General features: G+C 47.2%; 1 protein-coding gene across 1 annotated transcript in view; it reads right to left on the reverse strand.

The window, feature by feature from the left end:
* Positions 1 to 20,099, reverse strand: part of ints8 (integrator complex subunit 8) — a 122,935-nt gene that overhangs the window by 57,565 nt on the left and 45,271 nt on the right. Inside the window, 5 exon segments of the mRNA XM_038808995.1 lie at positions 894 to 1,049; positions 5,289 to 5,396; positions 17,129 to 17,311; positions 19,841 to 19,872; positions 19,875 to 19,891. Of these exon segments, the coding sequence (XP_038664923.1) occupies positions 894 to 1,049; positions 5,289 to 5,396; positions 17,129 to 17,311; positions 19,841 to 19,872; positions 19,875 to 19,891 (496 nt within the window).

The following is a 20,099-nucleotide window of genomic DNA, read 5'->3' on the forward strand; positions in this document are numbered from 1 at the left end:
TGCTAAATTGTCTCCTAATTGGAAAAAATGAATTGTATACTCTAATTTTTTTTAATGAACACTTCATTTGACGAGCACAAAGTTCACTGGATTGCTAGAGATAGTCATTTGAGTAAACAAAAGATCCAATATAAACAAAATCAGAATGCCATGAAACTTGACATAGTGAGTGCAGGGAACCAGATCTATCACCCATTCATTATTGAAAGTGAAGTATCAAAACAGCCTATCTACTATCCAAATCTCCAGTAACTGCAGAGACAACTTTGAGTAACCACACGACATATATAAGACAAATAGTGTTTCAGCAATGAACAATGTGGACCAACGCATCATCCAATTTCATAATTATACCTAACAATTTGCAAATTATGAACAAATAAAAACAATCCACAATCCCACATGGATGAAGGAAACTGGATTTTACACTAGATCCCAATCATCATTCAGTGAAATTATTTTGTTTTAAAAAATAAGTTTTCTGTCTTTCATTTAAAAATGATAAGTAAACACTTCAATGCGCTCAATTAAAAGTTTTTTTGAAGTGAAAACCCTAAAATGTTGATGCAATATGAAATCCAGTGTTACTGCAGACCCCAATATTATGTTCATGATTTAGTCAGGAACTGGGCTGTCATTTACTTCCAAGGAACTCTATAAAAATAAATTTATTATGCCAAATCCATCCCATTCTTTACATTAGCACATGCCACTGTTACTGGTTCAATGTGGGAAGTCATAAATAGCATTCAAGCACATAAATAGCATTTGTTTTACATCAGTATTTCAGAAGAAAGTTTAGTTCTCGTGTGCTATTATGGAAAGGAAAATGCCATATTGCAGTGGAGTGAGAAATTCTTAAATGAACATTTATTGTTAAAGCGCTACTATACCTGATAGTTACTGGATCGAATGCAGTGATGAACCCGGCCATATGTTGTCAGCTGTAGTTCATTTGTACCAGATGGGGTCGTGAGCACTGCACAAGCCTGGCAGTAACCATCTAATCTCCTCCGGTCAATTCGACAGTGAACAGGGTCAGGTCCAATCTATGCAGAGTTTTAAAATACTTGAGACAACTTAAAAGCAAACAAAGCAGTATTACTTTCTTTTAAAAACACAATTCTAGAGGTAATTTTTTGTGTGATCTAATTCAACCGTCCAAGCTTCTCTCCCATCACACTCTCCCCTCAAGTCTGATATTAATATTAATTTAAGACTGCTGTGAAGTACTATGCTTTTTTGTTTATTTGTTCACAGGATGTGGGTGCTGTTGGCTCGGTCAACATGTATTGCCCTCGAGAAGGTGATGATGAGGGAGTTTCAGGTTTTAATCCAGCTGCAGTGAAGGAACAGTAATATTGTTCCAAGTCAGGACTGTGCGGGTTGCAGGGGAACTTCTGATTGTTGATATTCCTGTGTGTTCGCTACCCATGTCCTTTAGATGGTAGACGTTGTGTGGATTTGCAAGGCAGTGTCGAAGGAGCCTTGGTGAGTTGCTGCAGTGCTTGTTGGAGAGGTTTTAAACTAATGTGGCAGGGGGATGGGAACCAGATTAGGAAGTTAGAGGTCAGTAAAGAGGCACCAACTAAAGTCAATAAGGTACTAGATAATAAACTCATTGTGACTAAGGGGAAGAGTAGACAGGGAAGAGATGATGAACGCAAAGGGACAGGTGTTCTGAGGTGCATTTGTTTTAATGCGAGTAGCGTAGCAGGTAAGGCAGATGAATTTAGGGCTTGGATTAGTACCTGGGAATATGATGTTATTGGTATTACTGAGACTTGGTTGAGGGAAGGGCAAGATTGGCAACTAAATATCCCAGGTGCAGGGAGTTAATGTTTGGGGTGGTTGGATGGTGTGCCGATCAAATGGGCTGCTTTGCCCTGGATGGTGTCAAGCTTTAGAGTGTTGGAGCTGTACTCACTCAGGCAACTGTACTCACTCAGGCAACCAATCACACTCCTGACTTGTGCCTTGTAAATGGTGGATAGGTTTTGGAAGAGTTAGGAGGTAAGTTATTTGCCACAGTTCTGAGTCTCTGACCTGCTTTTGTAGCCACAGTATTTACATGCCTGCCCAGTTCAGTTTCTGGTCAATGGTAACTCCACGGGAAGTTGATAGTGGGCGATTCTGTAGTGGTAATGTCATTGAATATCAGGGGAAGCTGGTTAGATTCTCTCTCCTTTTGGAGATTGTGGGACACAAATGTTACTTGCCAATTATGAGCCCAAACCTGAATGTTGTCTGTGGCTTGCTACATATAACTATGAACTGCTTCAGTAAGAGTCATCGTGAATGGCGCTGAACATTGTGCAATCATTAGCAAACAGTGCAATCATCAGCAAACATCCCCACCGACATTATTGTTACTTCTAACTTTATGATGGAGGGAGGGCCATTGACAGAGCAGCTAAAGATGGTTGGACCTGGGACACAACTTTAAGAAACTCCTGTAATGATACCCTGGGATTGAGGTGATTGTCCTCCAACGACTACAATCATCTCCCTTCGTGCTACATATGATTTCAACCAGAGAAGTGTTTTCTTCATGATTCCCATGGATTTCAGATTTGCTAGGGCTATAATCAGTGGTAGTTGATAATTGGTACTCTTCATTTTGGATAGTCAGAGGTTTTTCCCCAGGAAAGAGGGATCAATTACTAGGGGGCATAGGTTTAAGGTGCGAGGGGCAAGGTTTAGAAGAGATGTATGAGGCAAGGTTTTTTTACACAGAGAGCGGTGGGTGCCTGGAACTCGCTGCCGGAGGAGGTGGTGGAAGCAGGGACGATAGTGTCATTTAAGGGGCATCTTGACAAATACATGAATAGGATGGAAATAGAGGGATACGGACCCAGGAAGTGTAGAAGATTTTAGTTTAGAAGGGCAGCACGGTCGGCACAGGCTTGGAGGGCCTGTGCTGCACTTTTCGTTGTTCTTTGTTCCAAGTCTGTGTTGCTCTTCCCTGGAATCCAATCCACAAATAGCACTCCAGCTCAACCAGTATTGTACCCTATTAACTTGCTATTCTTTCTGTTCCTTCCGGAAGAGGTTCCAAAAGAGACCAAAGTACTCATCTCTTAGGGTCTAGAAGTAATCAGGATATTCACTTGGGTTTCTTATTTGACAGGGCATGGCCCTAATGCTACAATAAACAGTGTTTTCTATTACAAACAGTTTCAAATATAAATTAACTAAGAAAAGGCCTCAATTTTGAGTTAATAGCTTTTGCCATCATTACTTCTCTGAAACTGACAGCAACGTCTTGAGTCTGCACATGTGCAAAGCCAGGAGTGGCCGTTGTGTTTCTATTCATCTTCAGGAGGCCATTGTTTTTTTTCTTTTAAATTTAAAGTACCCAATTATATTTTTCCAATTAAGGGGCAATTTAGCATGGCCAATCCACCTACCCTGCACATCTTTGGGTTATGGGACCGAGACCCACGCAGACACGGGGAGAATGTACAAATCCACACAGACAGTGACCCGGGCTTGGCCGGACCCAGGACTGAAACTGGGTCCTCATGACGCGAAGCAGCAGTGCTAACCACTACGTCACTGTGTCGCCCTCAGAAGGGCATTGTTGAGGTCCCCCAGACCTCGGTCATTTTTGGGTATGGTAGCGTAGTACTTATATTAGAATCTAGAATTATAGAATACCTGCACTGCCGAAGGGAGCCATTTGGTCAATTGAGTTGACACTGACTCGCTGAAAGAGCACCCCACTCAGGCCCACTTCCCTGCCTCATCCCCACCTACCCTGTGTACATTAAGGGCCAATTTAGCATGGTCACTCAATCTAACCTGCACGTCTTTGGACAGTGGGAGGAAAACGGAGCACCCGGAGGAAATCCATGCAGGGGAGGATGTGCAGACTCCACACAGACAGTTACCCAAAGTCAAAATCAAACCCGAGAACCTGACGCTGTTTTTGGGCGAGTAATCGGCAGCCGGGGAATTTAAATGTAATTTATTAACGGAATCTGGAATGAAATAGTATCCATAATAGTGATCATAAAAACACTGGAACATTGTAAAACCCATCTGACTCACTGATGTCCTTTAGGAAAGGAAATCTGCCTTCTGCGGTGCATGGGAAGGATAATAAATGCTGGCCTTGCCATCGATACTTACATCCAGTCAATGAATAATAAAAAATCAAACATCATTAAACTGCTGAGAACTGCCACTTTTAGACTTAATGTAGAAAGACTCCCTGTAGAAACCCTTGAAAGGGGTTTATTGAAAAACCTTGTTGAATGATGTGTAACTGGGTTTTTAAACGCTGTACTTAATTCATAATTACTGCTAAATATGGTGGCGTAATGGTTTGCATTGCTGTCTCACGGCCACCGGGGACCCCGGTTCGATCCCGGCCCGGGTCACTGTCCATGTGGAATTTGCACATTCTCCCCGTGTCTGCAGGGTCTCACCCCAACAACCAAAAGATGTACAGGGTATGTGGATTGGCCATGCCAAATTGCCCCTTAATTGGGCAAATGAATTGGGTACTGGCACTGAAAGATTAATTTTATATTTGTTGAATGCCTAATTTCTCCTTTTTGAGAAATTAAACATTTAAATAGGAAAATTTTATCTTCTATCTATCTTCCATGAATTCATGTCCATGTCTTAATCTATAATGTAAAAATCAAAAAGGGATTCAGTGTTTTTTACTTCCTGGTGTACTGTCTATGAGAATGTTTCAATATAACTTGCTGCTTACCCTGCTCGATGACATCACTGCTGCTGAACATCTGATGGCCACCTTGACTTGGTGCAATAAATGGACTAATTTCAGGAAAGGGGATGCCTACACCATGGAGATCTCTAAATCTTTGTGAGCAGCTTTCTTCAAGGCTGGCGGTGAATGCTATTGCTTCACAATTTACTGCAAAATCCAGCCCATTGAGAATTCAGTTAAAATGTGCCAACACTTAGTTATTTAATGGTTCAGTTAGTTAGGACAACGAATGGCTCAGCAATATAAACTGGGAAGAGCCTCGGATCAATTCCTAATCTGTGTCGCACGTGCTTGTCTCAGCTAGGGGATTTTCACAGTAACTTCATTGCAGTGTACTTGTTACACTAATAAAATTATTATTATTAAGGGTTCCTTGTCCAAATGGAAATACATTTCTGGTAGTATATGATCAGAATTAGCTTTTATGGTCTTCTGCAGTCAAACAGCCTCTTAATCGCTAATGTCATGGTTCACAGCTATGAATAACATACTGGAGATAGCACCAGTTGTACAGTCATACTTGCCAGAGGTATCTTGCAAGTACCTTTGAGAGCAGCTCACTAGTTTTGAATAAATGTTCCTTTGCTTTTTCATAGGCAGAGGGGGTTGAAGAGCCTTGACTGAAGAATACTGTGCCCAGATCGTAACAAACCTACAATCAAATTAATTGATGGCAAATTTAAACATTCTTTGCAATACAATTTTAAAGAAAACATACATCTTTGATTTACATATCAGTATAAACATTTTCAGACAGTGTGGAAGAAAACAGGCAAATTAAATCTGCATTTGAAAATCATCACAGAATCCACCACCAATATATAAGGAAGGTACAAATGTTACCTAGAAGCCATTATAGTTGATTTTTTTATAATTAGTATGTTATAATGTACGCAAAGTAAATATTCTTGATGTGGAGGACTTTTGCCTGTTGGTTACTCATTTACTAGTTGGTACTAAATTGAACAGAGGTCCACGGTTGATGATTACAGTAATGAAGTAAATGCAACAATGCATTCCACATATGCAGTTTGCTAACTGGAATACATGTTGGTTGAAAAACGTAACCAGATTGAGCAGAATTGGTCACATGTTACCACGCAGTATACTTGCAAATGTTTAATTCAGAAATAACTTTGTTTAGTTGCTACATATCTCAATGGTCAATTCTATACTTTTTTTTAATAAATGTTTTTATTCTCCATTTTCACATTTTCCTTCAAAGTTTACACCCCACCCACAGACAGTAAACGGTAACAAATACAAAATCAATCTCCTTAACAATAACAACGATCCCATCCTCCCACCACCCCAAACAACGGCCCACCTGTCAATATATGCATCCAATAAAGCAAACCCTCCCACAGTGGAAACAAAAAACAAAGGAGAAAAAGAAAAAAGGAGTCCGGGACCGCCCATGGTCACCATACAGTTCACCCCCCCCACACACCCCTGCCCGACCCTAGGAAAGCCCAAAAATCCCCTTTTAGCACACAAACCCCACATATCCACCTACACCCCAAAGAGCCCTCACTTCAAGTGAAAGTCCCATCACTTCCCTTGCCCAAATATATACATTGGCTCCTTTAGCCCATACACCCGCATGCAGTGAAACAAACAAACAAAAAAAAGAAAATACAGTCATGAGGTTACATTGGCACATGGCCATTTCTCACAGTCCTTCTGCCTTCACAAACTCCTCCGCTGTCTCCGCCTTTCCAAAATAAAAGTCCTTGAGCTTGTAAGTCATCCTCAGCTTCGCTGGATATACAATGCCGCACTGCACCTTGCTAATGTACAGTGCCCTCTTCACCCGGTTGAAAGCAGCCCGCCTCCTCGCCAGCTCCACCGTAAAGTCCTGGTATACACGTATACCAGCTCCAGCCCACTGCACCACCCGCTTCTGCTTGGCCCAGCACAGGACCTTCTCCTTCACACTGTACCTACGGAAGCACAGAGTCACTACCCTTGGCGGCTCACTCACCTTTGGTACAGGCCTCCACGACCGATGAGCCCGATCCAGTTCATATCGGGAGGGATCGGCCCCCTCCCCAATAGTTTCGCCAGCATCGCAGCGAAATACTCAGTCGGCCTCGGTCCTTCAACTCCTTCGGGAAGCCCCACAATCATCAAATTCTGTCGCCTCGATCTATTTTCCAGGTCTTCCGTTTTTCCTCGCAGATCCTTATTAATCTCCCTCGCCTTCCGCATCTCCTTCCCCATCGACGTAAGTTGATCACCGTGCTGCAATAATGTCTCCTCCACTTCCTTCAGCGCCTCCCCATGCTCCCGCACCTCCGCCACTGCGCTCGCCAACGCCGTCGTTACTGGGGAAATCGCCTCCTCCACCAGCACACTCAAAACCTCCCTCATCTCCTTCCTCATTGTCTCCATGTATTTTCTAACCTGCCTTTCGAATTCCGCAGCCATTACCGTAGTTATTTCTTCAGCCGTAAACAATGCGGCGTCCCCTGGTGCTCCAGCCTCCATTTTCCTTGGTGACCCTTCCACTCCCCGACGAACTTTCAGCTGTTTTCACAGCCGTTTTCTTACTGGACCTTAACATATCCCTTCCCTGTGCTTTCTCCTGGCCTTCACAGCCTTCCCTGCCCCTAGGACCGGGCGTCAATCCCCGACAATACCGTTCCCGAACGGGAGCCCTCCTACGTGCGGCTGCCTCCCGCTGTCACCGGAAGTCAGCCGTCACCGCTTCTTCAATGGCCTTGGTGAGATCTTTTCACAGTTGTTCCCTCTGCTGCTAGAATTCAGCTTTAATAAAGGCCCTCAAGTCAGCTTGAGGCCTTTAAGCTCCCCCCTCCTCCCCCCCCTCCCCTCTCCTCCCCCCTCCCCTCTCCTCTCCCTCCCCTCCTCCCCTCTCCTCTCCCTCCCCTCCTCCCCTCTCCCTCCCCATCTCCCCTCCTCCCCTCTCCCTCCCCTCCTCCCCTCCTCCCCTCTCCCTCCCCTCCTCCCCTCTCCCTCCCCTCCTCTCTCTCCCCTCCTCCCCTCTCCCTCCCCTCCCTCTCCTCCCTCCTCCTGCCTCCCCCCCCTCCTTCCCCTCCTCCCCCACTGCATGCTGGAAGAGGCTTTTGTCTTTGCTGCAGCTTCAGCCAAATCTTTCACTGTTTCTGCGGGTCTGGTAACCAAGAAACATACCATTCCTGGGGGAAAGTACTCTTCCAACATTCACCTACACCTTTTCATCAAAATTCCACCCCGTATTGATTTAAAAAAGAGCTCTTTTCTGTAACCTTGGGCAGGAGCTGCTTTGTGTGTGACCACTTATTCCATGGTCCCCGGCGTTGCCGAATAGTCAATTCTATACTTAAGCAAACTTCACCAACTTATTGTGGGGGTAGAACTAATGGAAAAGCAAAATACAGTGCATGCTAGAAATTCTAAACAAAAACATTATTTTTATTTGTGGCACATTTTTATTTGTTTTTATTTCTGAAAGCAGCAATTCTAGTTGTCCATCGATTGACAAGTTACCCAAATGTAACAAAACATACAATGAAAGTGTAGATAGATGCGAGTAGGGTGGAGGTTTGTGTGAAGCATAAAGTTTGGGATGGACCCGTTTGCCGAAAGGCCTGTTTCTGTGCTGTAAACACTTTGCAAAATGTGCAGAGTGTGGGAGGTTACGAGAGAGGAAATACAAGGGTAAGGAAGAAGAAGTGAAAGACTACAAAAGACATGGGCACAGAAAACCATTCTACGGGCACATTCTTACAAAAGGTGGAGGATAGTGGTGTGGGGCTCCAGGCAGACACTGCAGTGAGCTTTTGCTAGAGTGGGAGGAAAATGAAAGATATACTAAATGAGGGCTGGAAGGTAAGGCGAGATTTGAAGGAGTTTGTGGAGATTGTGATTTGTGGGGAGATGGTGTGGAAGCATTTCCTCTGGCTTGGGTTGAACAGGTTAAAGGTCTCACGTCTAGAGATAGTGGGAGGAGTTAAGAAGTGACAGAGACTCTAAGTGCAATATTTTGAAGTCTGTTGAGGATGTTTGGGCTAGAAGGTGGCAATAGCATACCAGATGGAACATGTGATTTGGGAGCAAAGGTAGGCCATTTGAACTGCTCCAGCATTCAATAAAATCATGGCTGAACAGATTGTGGTCTCAACTCCACTTTCCTGTCTCCCCCATACATTAAGATTATCTCTCATTCTTCTAAACTTCAATGGGTATAAACCCAACCTGTTAAAACGTTCTTCATATGTTAATTCCTACATCAGAGGAATGAGGCCAGTCAGCCTTCTTTGAACTGCTACTAATGCAATTATATCCTCTCAAATAAGGAGACCAGGCGTATACACAGTACTCCAGATGTGGTCTCACCATGGTCCTGTGCAGCTGCAGATTACATTTTGTTTGGTTCCCTGATCACTTGCTGGACCTAAATTCTAACGTTTCATGATTGCTGAAAAATACATTTTGCCAAAACGTTGCATCTTGCATTTATCAGGTCAATCACAAGAATACCAATGTCACGGGAAAAAACAATTTTATTCTGTATGAGAAGAGAGTGCTGATTGATTGGCAAGTGGACTCTGATTGGTAGCGCTATTGAAATGGAGAATGCACCAGTTAATGGTGACTGACAGTTTGAAAAAATAACATTTAAAATTGGCATTCTTGTGATTGTCCTGAGGAGTGCAAGACAAAAAGCTTTGATAAAATGTTTCTTTCAGCAATATTAAAATTCTGTACTACCAAATGACTATTGTTTGGAAATCATGTGCCAGGACCCACAGATTCCTCTGTAATCAGAGTCATGCAATCTTTCTCCATTTTAATAATACTGCTTTTCTATTGACTTAACCTATTATATCCCACGCAGACTCTACCGCCTTGTGACAACATACTTTCCCAACTATCTCAGTGCCATCAGCAAAATTAGCTGTCAGACATCCAAGTAATTGATATAGATTGTAAAAGTGAGGTCCCAGCAATGTTCCCTGTGACAATCTACTAGTTACAGCTTACCAAACTAAAAAAACACTAGTATTTCCTTACTGTTTCCTGCTAGCTAACCAATCCTCTTTCTATGCTAATAATGTTATTCCCTCCACCATGAGCTCTTATTTTGGGTGATAAACTTTGATGTGGCTCAAAAATCTCAAATAAATTAGTTAATCACGATTTCTCTTTAACAAAAGAAATTTACACTTCCGGAGGCGGCGATGTTCGAGTGAGCCGCACATTCGGCGGGCTCTCACTCCGGCGGGCATTTAGGGGCTGATTCCCCGCGATAGCGGGACCACGGAGCTGAAGGAAGGTGGCAGGGAAAGTGCGGAGGAGCAGCTTGTGGCACATGGAACAGCGGGAGTCCAGGAGGCAGAAGAAAAGAGAGAAAAAGAGACAGAGGAAAGGACCTGAAGAAACTTACCTGGAACCTAAGATGGCGGACACACGGACCCCGGACTTAGCAATCCAGCAGGTGCTGGATAACATGCTCCAGGTAATGAAGTCCAGTTTTGAAGCGCTGAAGCGGGACAGCTTGGACCCAATCCAGAAAGCGGTGGATCAGCTGAACCAGAGGCTGGATGCGCAAGATGTTAAAGTTAAGGAGCTGGGAGAGGCGGTGGAGGAGCAGGCGGATGCGCAGACGGTTGCGGCACTAGAGGTTGACGGGCTGAAGGAGCGGCAGAGAAGACTGCTGGACAGAGTGGAAGAGCTGGAGAATAGAGGCCGCAGGAACAACCTGAGGATGGTCGGCCTCCCGGAGGGGGCTGAGGGAGCTGATGCCGCAGCGTTTGTAGCAGATCTATTGATGCGGCTGATGGGGGCTGAAGTCTTTCCGCGACCGCCAGAGCTGGAGGGGGCATACAGAGTGCAGGCGAGGCAGGGGCGGCCGGGCGGACCCCCCCGCCCGATGGTGATTAGGTTCCACAGGTTCGTGGACAAGGAGCGGTTGCTGCGGTGGGCAAAGAGCGCCAGGAGCAGCACGTGGAACAACAGCGTCCTCCGCATTTACCAGGACCTAAGCCAGGAGGTGGCTCGGCAGCAAGCAACCTTTAAGAATGTCAAGTAGGTGCAGTTCAAGAAGCACGTGAAGTTTGGTCTGCTGTTCCCGGCTCGTCTATGGGTCACGCACCAGGGTCAACACCACTACTTCTCCGAGCCTGAAGAAGCGATGAACTTTGCGAGGGATCAGGGGTTGGTCCCGAAAAGAGGCCCCACGGATGCGAATTAGGGCCCCGAGGACTACCGTGGGAAGGTACGCCGAATGGGCCTGGATTGCTGTTCAACGGTTTGCTGAACATTTGGGACTCTTTCCTTTGTTCATGGACATTGGTTTGGGGTTTTTTTTTATTGTTTGTTTTTTCTCTTATGTTTTTGTTTTTTCCTCTTTTTTTCCTTTTTGGGCGGATTTGTACTTTTTATGCAGCTCGCGGAGGACACTGGAGCCGGCACGGTAACGAAGGGGGGCCGGTTAGCAAGGGGGGCCAAGGACGTGGGTTGGGGGGGTTTTTCTTTTTGTTGTTGATGTCCATGCCTTCCTGTGCCAGTGAGTTTGCTCCAGTGGGATGGGGCGCCGGGGAGTGAGGAGGAGGAGGGGGAAACAATGGGAATGAGACAGGAAGACGCCGGAGTGTTGAGTCACCGAGCTAGCAGATTGACTAGTCAAGGGAGTCAGGTTGGGGGGGGGGAAGAGATCACAGCCAGTGGATGGCAGGGGTATCGGGGGATGTTGTTGGGGAGGGGGGGGGGGGTTGTTCTGCTGATGTGGGAGGGACTTGAAATAGGCACTGGAAAGGAGGTCGAGGGTGGAGGCAGCCAACAGGCGGGCCAGGAATGGCGCGACGCACGGGCCGGGGGCCGGCCCGAGAAAGGCTATGGCTGACCGGCGTGGTGGGGGGGGTAGTGCCGCCCCCCCCCCCCCCGGGACCAGACTGATCACCTGGAACGTCAGGGGACTGAATGGGCCGGTTAAGAGGGCGCGGGTGTTCGCGCACTTGCGGGCTCTGAGGGCGGACGTAATTATGTTGCAGGAGACACATCTGAAAGTGTCTGACCAGACCAGGCTAAGGAAGGGCTGGATTAGCAAGGTCTTCCACTCGGACTTGGACTCGAAGTCCGGGGGGTGGCAATCATGATCAACAAGCGGGTGCAATTTGAGGCGGAGGGCATAGCTGCAGACAGGGGGGGGCAGATACCTGATGGTATGGGGCAGACTGGAGGGGAGAAGAGTGGTGCTGGTGAATATATATGCCCCGAACTGGGATGACGTGGACTTCATTAAAAGAGTGCTGGGGAAGATCCCGGACCTGGACTCTCGCAGGCTAATAATGGGGGGGGACTTTAACATGGTCCTTGACCCGGCTTTGGATCGGTCGTGTCCCAGAACGGGTAGACTCCCAGCAATGGCAAGGGAGCTGAAAGGGTTTATGGAGCAAATGGGGGCAGTGGACCCCTGGAGAGCTAAACAGCCAACAGGAAGGGGCTATTCGTTTTACTCGCACGTCCATAAAGTATATTCTAGGATAGATTTCTTCGTACTAAGCAGGGATTGTATAGGGGAGGTAAAGAACACGGAATATTCGGCAATTACTATCTCAGACCATGCCCCGCACCTGCAGATCGGGGGGGCGAGCTACCAACGCCCGCAATGGAGGCTAGACATGGGACTACTGTCGGAGGAGGGGATCTGTGAGAGGCTACGGAGGTGTCTGTTAAATTACCTGCAGGTGAATGACACGGGGGAGGTCTCAGCGGCGACACTTTGGGAGGCGCTAAAGGCAGTAGTGCGGGGGGAGCTGATTTCAATCGGGGACCACAGAGCCAAGGCAGATAGGGCAGAGATGGATAGATTGGTCAGGGAAATGGGTCGGATAGATGAAGAACACGCGGAGTCCCCGGGGGAGGTTTTATTCAGGGAGAGGCAGAGACTACAGGCGGAACTGGGGGCACTGTCTACGAGTAGGGCCGTGGAACAGTTTAGGAAGGCGAGGGGAGTGGTGTATGAGTATGGGGAAAAGGCTAGCAGACTGTTAGCGCAGCAACTCAGGAGGAGGGAGGCGGCCAGGGAAATAGGTAGAGTGATGGATGGGGAGGGGCGTAAAGTGGAGGACCCGGCAGGATTGAATAAGGTATTCCGGGACTTCTATCGCAAGCTGTATACTTGGGAGCCGCCGGAAGAAACGGAGGAGATTAAAAAAGGATTCTGGACGGGTTAACATTGCCAACAGTAAGGGGGGGGGGGCGAGTGGATGAGCTGGGGGCACCGATTAGAGTGGAGGAGGTATTGGGGGGCCTAAAGGCCATGCAGTCGGGGAAAGCCCCGGGGCCGGATGGATACCCAGTAGAGTTCTATAAGAAGTTTTCTGAGCTGGTGGGCCCAGTCTTGGCGAGGGTTTTCAATGAGGCAAGGGACAGAGGGACCCTGCCGCCGACAATGTCGCAAGCCACTATACCACTGATATTGAAGCGGGGTAAAGACCCGGAGGCATGCGGGTCCTACAGGCCAATCTCCCTGATTAATGTAGACGCCAAGCTCCTGGCAAAGGTACTGGCGGTTAGAATGGAAGACTGCGTACCGGAGGTGATTGGGGAGGACCAAACTGGGTTCGTGAAAGGTAGGCAGCTGGCGGCCAACCTGAGAAGATTACTTAATGTGATAATGATGCCCCCGGCGGGCAGGGAGGTGGAGGTAGTGGTGGCGATGGACGCCGAGAAGGCCTTTGACCGGGTAGAGTGGGAGTATCTATGGGAGGTGCTCGGGCGGTTTGGGTTCGGGGAGGGACTGGTGGATTGGATCAAATTATTATATCAGGCTCCGAGGGCCAGCGTCAGGACTAACAGAGAGGTGTCGGAGTACTTTAGGCTGTACCGAGGGACCAGACAGGGCTGCCCGCTCTCCCCGCTGCTGTTTGCGCTGGCCACAGAGCCGCTGGCGATTGCGCTGAGAGCCGCAGAGCGATGGAAGGGGATGGTGAGGGGCGGGGTAGAACATAGGGTCTCTCTTTACACAGACGACCTGCTCCTGTACGTGTCGGACCCAGTGGCCGGGATGGGAAGTATACTGGGAAGGTTGAGGAAGTTCGGCCAGTTTTCAGGGTACAAATTAAATACGGCCAAGAGTGAAATGTTTGTGGTACAGGCAAGGGGCCAGGAGAACAGATTGAGAGGGCTAGCGTTTAGGCTGGTTGAGGAAAATTTCCGGTATTTGGGAATCCAGGTGGCACGAGACTGGGGCAGGCTGCACAAGTTAAATTTGGCCAGGGTGGTGGAGCAAATGAAGGGAGTTTTTCAGAGATGGGATGCACTCCCGCTGTCACTGGCAGGGAGGGTGCAGACTGCAAAGATGACAATCCTCCCTAGATTTCTGTTTGTTTTTCAGTGCCTCCCGATCTTTGTCCCACAGTCCTTCTTCAAAAGGGTTAACAGGATGATCATGAGCTTTGTCTGGGCGGGAAAATCCCCGCGGGTGAAGAAGGCGATGCTGGAGAGGAACCGCAGTGAGGGAGGGCTGGCTTTGCCGAGTCTGATTAATTATTACTGGGCGGCCAACATCGCGATAAGGAAATGTATGGTGGGTACGGGGTCTATCTGGGAGCGGGTGGAGGCGGCTTTGTGCAGGGGCTCCAGCTTGGCAGCCCTGGTCACGGCTCCTCTACCGCTGCCGCCGGCCAGGTACTCCACCAGCCCGGTAGTGGTGGCGATCCTGCGGACATGGGGCCAGTGGAGGAAGCATGTAGGGGAGACGGGGGCGTCGGTTTGGGCGCCAATCTGCGACAACCATCGGTTTGTCCCCGGGAGTATGGATGGGGGGTTTCGAGTATGGCGGCGGGTGGGGGTGGGAAGGGTGGGCGATATGTTCCTGGAAGGGAGCTTTGCGAGTTTGAGGAGCTTGGAGGAGAAATTTGGGCTGGTAAGGGGAAATGATTTTAGGTACCTACAGTTGCGGGACTTTGTTCGTAGACAGGTCCCATCTTTCCCACGCCACCCGCCAATGGGGATCCAAGACAGAATAGTCTCTAGGGGGGGGAAGAAGGGGAGGGTAGAGTCTCTGATATTTATAAGGTGCTCATGAGGGAGGAAGGGTCCCAGACGGAGGAACTGAAACTTAAATGGGAGGAGGAGCTAGGCGGGGAAGTGGAGGACGGGCTGTGGGCAGAGGCCCTGAGTAGGGTAAATTCGACCGCGACATGTGCCAGGCTCGGGCTGATTCAATTTAAGGTCGTTCACCGGGCCAACATGACGGTGGCTCGGATGAGCAAATTCTTTGGGATAGAGAACAAATGCGCTAGGTGCGCGGGAGGACCAGTGAACCATGTTCACATGTTTTGGGCATACCCTAAGCTGGGAGGGATTTGCGGGCATCATGTCCCGGGTGCTAAAAACAAGGGTGGTGATGGGTCCAGGGGTGGTAATTTTTGGGGTTTCGGAAGACCCGGGAGTCCAGGGGGAGAAAGAGGCCGATGTTTTGGCCTTTGCTTCCCTGATAGCCCGACGACGAATACTATTGGCGTGGAGGGACTCAAAGCCCCCCAAGACTGAGTTGTGGCTTGCGGACATGTCGAGTTTCCTGGGTATGGAAAAAATTAAGTTTGCCTTGAGGGGATCTGTACAGGGGTTCGCCCGAAGGTGGCAACCATTCATTGACTTCTTTGCGGGAGAGTGAGCATCAGCAGGGGAGTGGGGGTGGGGGTAGAGTAGAGTAGGAGGGATAAAATGGCGGGTAGTACCGGTGGGAGAGGAGCGGGCTTGTGCAGTATGTTACGATTGAAGTATTGAAAGTATGTGGATGTTTGCACATTTTTGCCTTTTTTGCTTTCTTTCTGTTGATGTCTGTAACTGTTTCCAAAGCCAAAAACTACCTCAATAAAATTGTTTATTAAAAAAAAACAAAAGAAATTTACACTACATGCTCATATCCTCGGCATGATCGCACAGTGGTTAGAACTGCTGCCTCAGTGTCAGGGACCCGGGTTCAATTCCGTCTTTAGATGACTGCCTGTGTGGAGAATACACGTTTCCCCCGTGTCTGCGTGGGTTTCCTCTGGGTGCTCCAGTTTCCTCCCATAGTCCTAAAATATATAGGTTAGGTGGAATTACGGGGACAGGGTAGGGGAGTCGGCCTAAATAGGGTGTTCATTCAGAGGGTTGGTGTAGGTTCGATAAGCCAAATAGCTCCCTTCTGCACTGTAGGGATTCTATGATTAATAATGGATTCTAACAGCTCTCCTATGACATATTAGGCTAACTGAGCAATAGTTTCCTTCTTTCGGTTTCCCTCCTTTCTTGAATAAAAGTGTTACATTTGCTATTTTGTAATCTCTTGGGACTCTTCCAGAATCCAAGGAATTTTGGAAGATTATAAGCAAAGCATCGACTATATCGGCAGCCATTTCTTTTAAGGATGCAGGCCACCTGGCCCTGGGGACTGGTCAGTCTTCAGATCGAAAAGTTTTCGAAGCACCTTTTTCCTGGTGATGGTGATCGTTTTAATTTGCTCCCCCCACCCTTTCATCTCTTGATTTTCAAGTATATTTGCTAATTTTTCTTCTACAGAGCAACATGGTGGTGCAGTGGTTAGCACTGCTGCCTCTCAGCGCTGAGTTCCCAGGTTCGATCCCGGCTCTGGGTCACTGTCTGTGTGGAGTTTGCACATTCTCCCCATGATTGCGTGGGTTTCGCCCCCACAACCCAAAGATGTGCAGGGTAGGTGGATTGGCCACGCTCAATTGTCCCTTAATTGGAAAATATGAATTGGGTATTCTAAATTTATTTTTTAAAATGTTCTTCTACAGTACAAAAAGTCTTCCACAGTAAAGTGTTGAGGATGGAAGTGAAGGAAGGGTTAGGGAGCAATTCTGAGGTGGGCTGAGAAAATGTGACGTGTTTTGTCTTGCTGCAGTTGTCAACAGATGGTTGGATTCAGTAAATGCAGAATGTTCTATTAAATACTCAATTAAAACTGTCTTTAATTCAACAACTGCTCTAATTGCAGATAACTGTTTGCAGAATGATTAGCATAATACTACAATTTTTCTCTGTTTTAGTATTTATTTTATCCTCTCAAATATAGTAAATCGGGACAATTGGGCACAGCCACATGCATGATATTACTTGAAGCTAAAATTGAAGAGCAATTTGAGTTTGAGTTGCATATATATAAGGATCACTCATGTTCAAATGAAACATAAAATTACAAGAAACCATAAGACTAATTACTTAATTTCTGCATTATCAAAACATTATTTTCAATATAAACCACATACGCTTATTTCTTTTATTTTAACCCTAAGAGCACACAAGAGGCAAAAATGAACCATAGTCGACTTGAGTTTCGATGGCTCAATATAGTAGTGCAATTTCTTCTTCCCACAATTTCACCAACTAGTTAATAAAACATATGGCATGTTTGCAGACACTTACCTGGCAATGCATTTCATCCATACTGATGCATAATCCAACTGCTGAACTTTCCGTCTCTCCATTTGCAAGGCAAGCTTCTGCTACTATCTGATCCAGTGTCCTTATTGTGTGAACATGGAGATCGGAGGTCAACTGAAGTGCTCTCTCCAAAACCAGAATAGAGTCTCCAGCCTGCTCCTTTAGCTATCGGTATGAAAATTAGATACAATTATTAAATGTACTTTCAATTATTTAACATTAAATAAGTTTCTTCTCGTAGAATGTGTTTACTCTGTTTTCCTGGTTTACCGGAAACAAATCATATTGGTGGTGGAATTCAAAGATTGATTCTGATGCCCGAGTTTTCTCCATATGAAATATGCTTGTCAGAGTTATTTCTGGGTCCTGACCCCCTAGAACGATTTTACAAGAAACGGCCAATTAATAGTACACCTCCATATTCACTGTCCAATTAAGGATGACGGGTGGCCATTGGTTACAATTATGGCAGCTAAAGGGAAGGGCAGCCAGCAGCCCCATTGAGAAGGGTGTGCACTTCCCAGATGCACAGAAGAGAGGCAGCACAAGGTGGAAGGATGATACTAATGCTGCACAGCACAATCCATTCAATCTGTTTGTAGGGGAAGAGTTTCCGACTAAAAGCATTACCCAGCAGATGTGCTGCAAGGTATGATTTGGTTCCTTTAAAGTAACCTCAGCATATACCTGTCGTGGGTTCTGCAAGGAGATGAGCCAAGTCTTCCTCCCATTTCCTCTTTGTCATGTCCAGTTCGGTGTCGGCCCTCTCTAGCAGTCGTTCGTACATGTCACTATAGTTCCCTCTGCCTAGGATGTCTATGCCCAGTAGCTCTTCTAATAGTGTCTGTCTTGGTGGTCGAAGGTATGTCCTTGTCTCCTTCCATAGGAAGTTTTTAAGCTGCAAGTATCTGAGTTTGTTGCCTTTAGCTAGTTGGAATCTCTGCGTCAGTTCTTCCAGTGTTGTGACCCTACTGTCAGCGTATAGGTCCCTGACTGACAATGTCCCCCCGATTGTGTCAACCTTTTGAAGGTGGCGTCGGTGAGTGCTAGTGTGAACCTGTGGTTTTTGCAGATGGGGGCTTTGTCTGACATTTCGGTCATTCCAAATTGCTGCCGTAGTTGGTTCCATGTCTGGAGGTGGCTATCACCACTGGGCTGCTGGAGTGTTTCTTGGGCAGGGATGGGAGTGCCGCTGTGGCGAGGGCCCAGAGAGAGGTGGCCTTGCAGAAGACCTCCTCTGCGCTAGCCCTCCCCTGGAGTTTGTTTTCTATAGGACCTTCTTTGTGATCCAAGCATCCTTTCCCCCCAACACAAACGCCATGATTAATGTGTCCAGTGAGTTGAAAAAGGCCTTGGGGATATAGATCGGGATGGATCATAATAGGAAGAGGTGTCTGGGCAGTACGTTCATTTTGACCATCTGAGCGGCACAGTAACACAGTGGTTAGCACAGTTGCTTCACAGCTCCAGGTTCATTCACGACTTGCGTCACTGTCTGTACGGAGTTTGCACGTTCTCCTCGTGTCTGCGTGGGTTTCCTCCGGGTGCTCCGGTTTCCTCCCACAGTCCAAAGATGGGCAGGTTAGGTGGATTGGCCATGCTAAATAGCCCTTAGTGCCCAAAAAGGCTGGGTGGCGTTACGGGGCTAGAGTGGAGGTGTGAGCTTGGGTAGAGTGCTCTTTCCAGGGTCCGATGCAGACTCGATGGGCCGAAAGGCCTCCTTCTGCACTGTAAATTTTATGATACTCAGCTATGGCCTGTGGGCAGCACGGTAGCATTGTGGAGGGGCAGCGCAGTAGCATTGTGGAGGGGCAGCACGGTAGATTGTGGATAGCACAATTGCTTCACAGCTCCAGGGTCCAGGGTCCCAGGTTCGATTCTGGCTTGGGCCACTGTCTGTGCGGAGTCTGCACGTTCTCCCCGTGGGTTTTCACCGGGTGCTCCGGTTTCCTCCCACAGTCCAAAGATGTGCAGCTTAGGTGGATTGGCCATGATAAATTGCCCTTAGTGTCCAAAATTGCCCTTAGTATTGGGTGGGGTTGCTGGGTTATGGGGATAGGGTGGAGGTGTTGACCTTCGGTAGGGTGCTCTTTCCAAGAGCCAGTGCAGACTCGATGGGCCGTATGGCCTCCTTCTGGACTGTAAATTCTATGATGTTTCTACGATGTGATACTCTCTAGTTGAAGGCCTTGTCAGCCAGGAGGGCAGTATTCAACCTCCATGTGGGGCGTTGGGTACTGCTCGTCTCCAACCTCATATCCATATAATATGGAGCATGGTCGGAGGTTATGATTACGTTACCGTCTTCAGCGTCTTAAACATCGTCCTCTTATTTACCAGAATCACAAACCCCCTGGCCCTCGTCCCATAGCAGGAATGGTAAGTCTGTCCCACCCAGTCCTTCCTTACCCGCTGTCGTCCTGCTTTCTCAGGTGTGTCTCTTGGAGGAAGACTATGTTGGCTCTCATGTTTCTTAGGTGGGTGAAGACTCTGGATCTTTTCACTGGGCTGTTAAGTCCCCTGACATTCCAGGTGACTATCCTGGTGAGGGGTTTTTGTCCTTCCGCTAAATTTAATTTTCTTGGCTTGTTGATTTAAATGCTATTCCAAGAAAGAATATAACTCTAGGAAAATTTTATATTGGCTTAACAGTAGCTTTTCAAAACAATGAAGTGGCACAGTTGCGAAACTTACCACTTTTAAAATGTTATCCGTCAATTCTTTTCTTGCTGTATCTGATTCATTCTGTGCACAAGAGCAGAAAGTAACTAAGTTAATAGAACATTATTTTATCAAATACCAGTAGACAAAGAAAACAAGAATAGGACAAAAGAAAGAATGAACTTGCACCGACATGGTGCCCTATCATGGCCTCAGTACTGAATAATCTGCTGGCTGAAGGCAGAGTTTGGAACAGAGCACTGAGTAAAAAACTTTTTTTTCCAATAGTGCC

This window comes from Scyliorhinus canicula, chromosome 10 (genome assembly GCF_902713615.1).
Source record: "Scyliorhinus canicula chromosome 10, sScyCan1.1, whole genome shotgun sequence".
In the NCBI taxonomy this organism is placed as follows: Eukaryota; Metazoa; Chordata; class Chondrichthyes; order Carcharhiniformes; family Scyliorhinidae; genus Scyliorhinus; species Scyliorhinus canicula.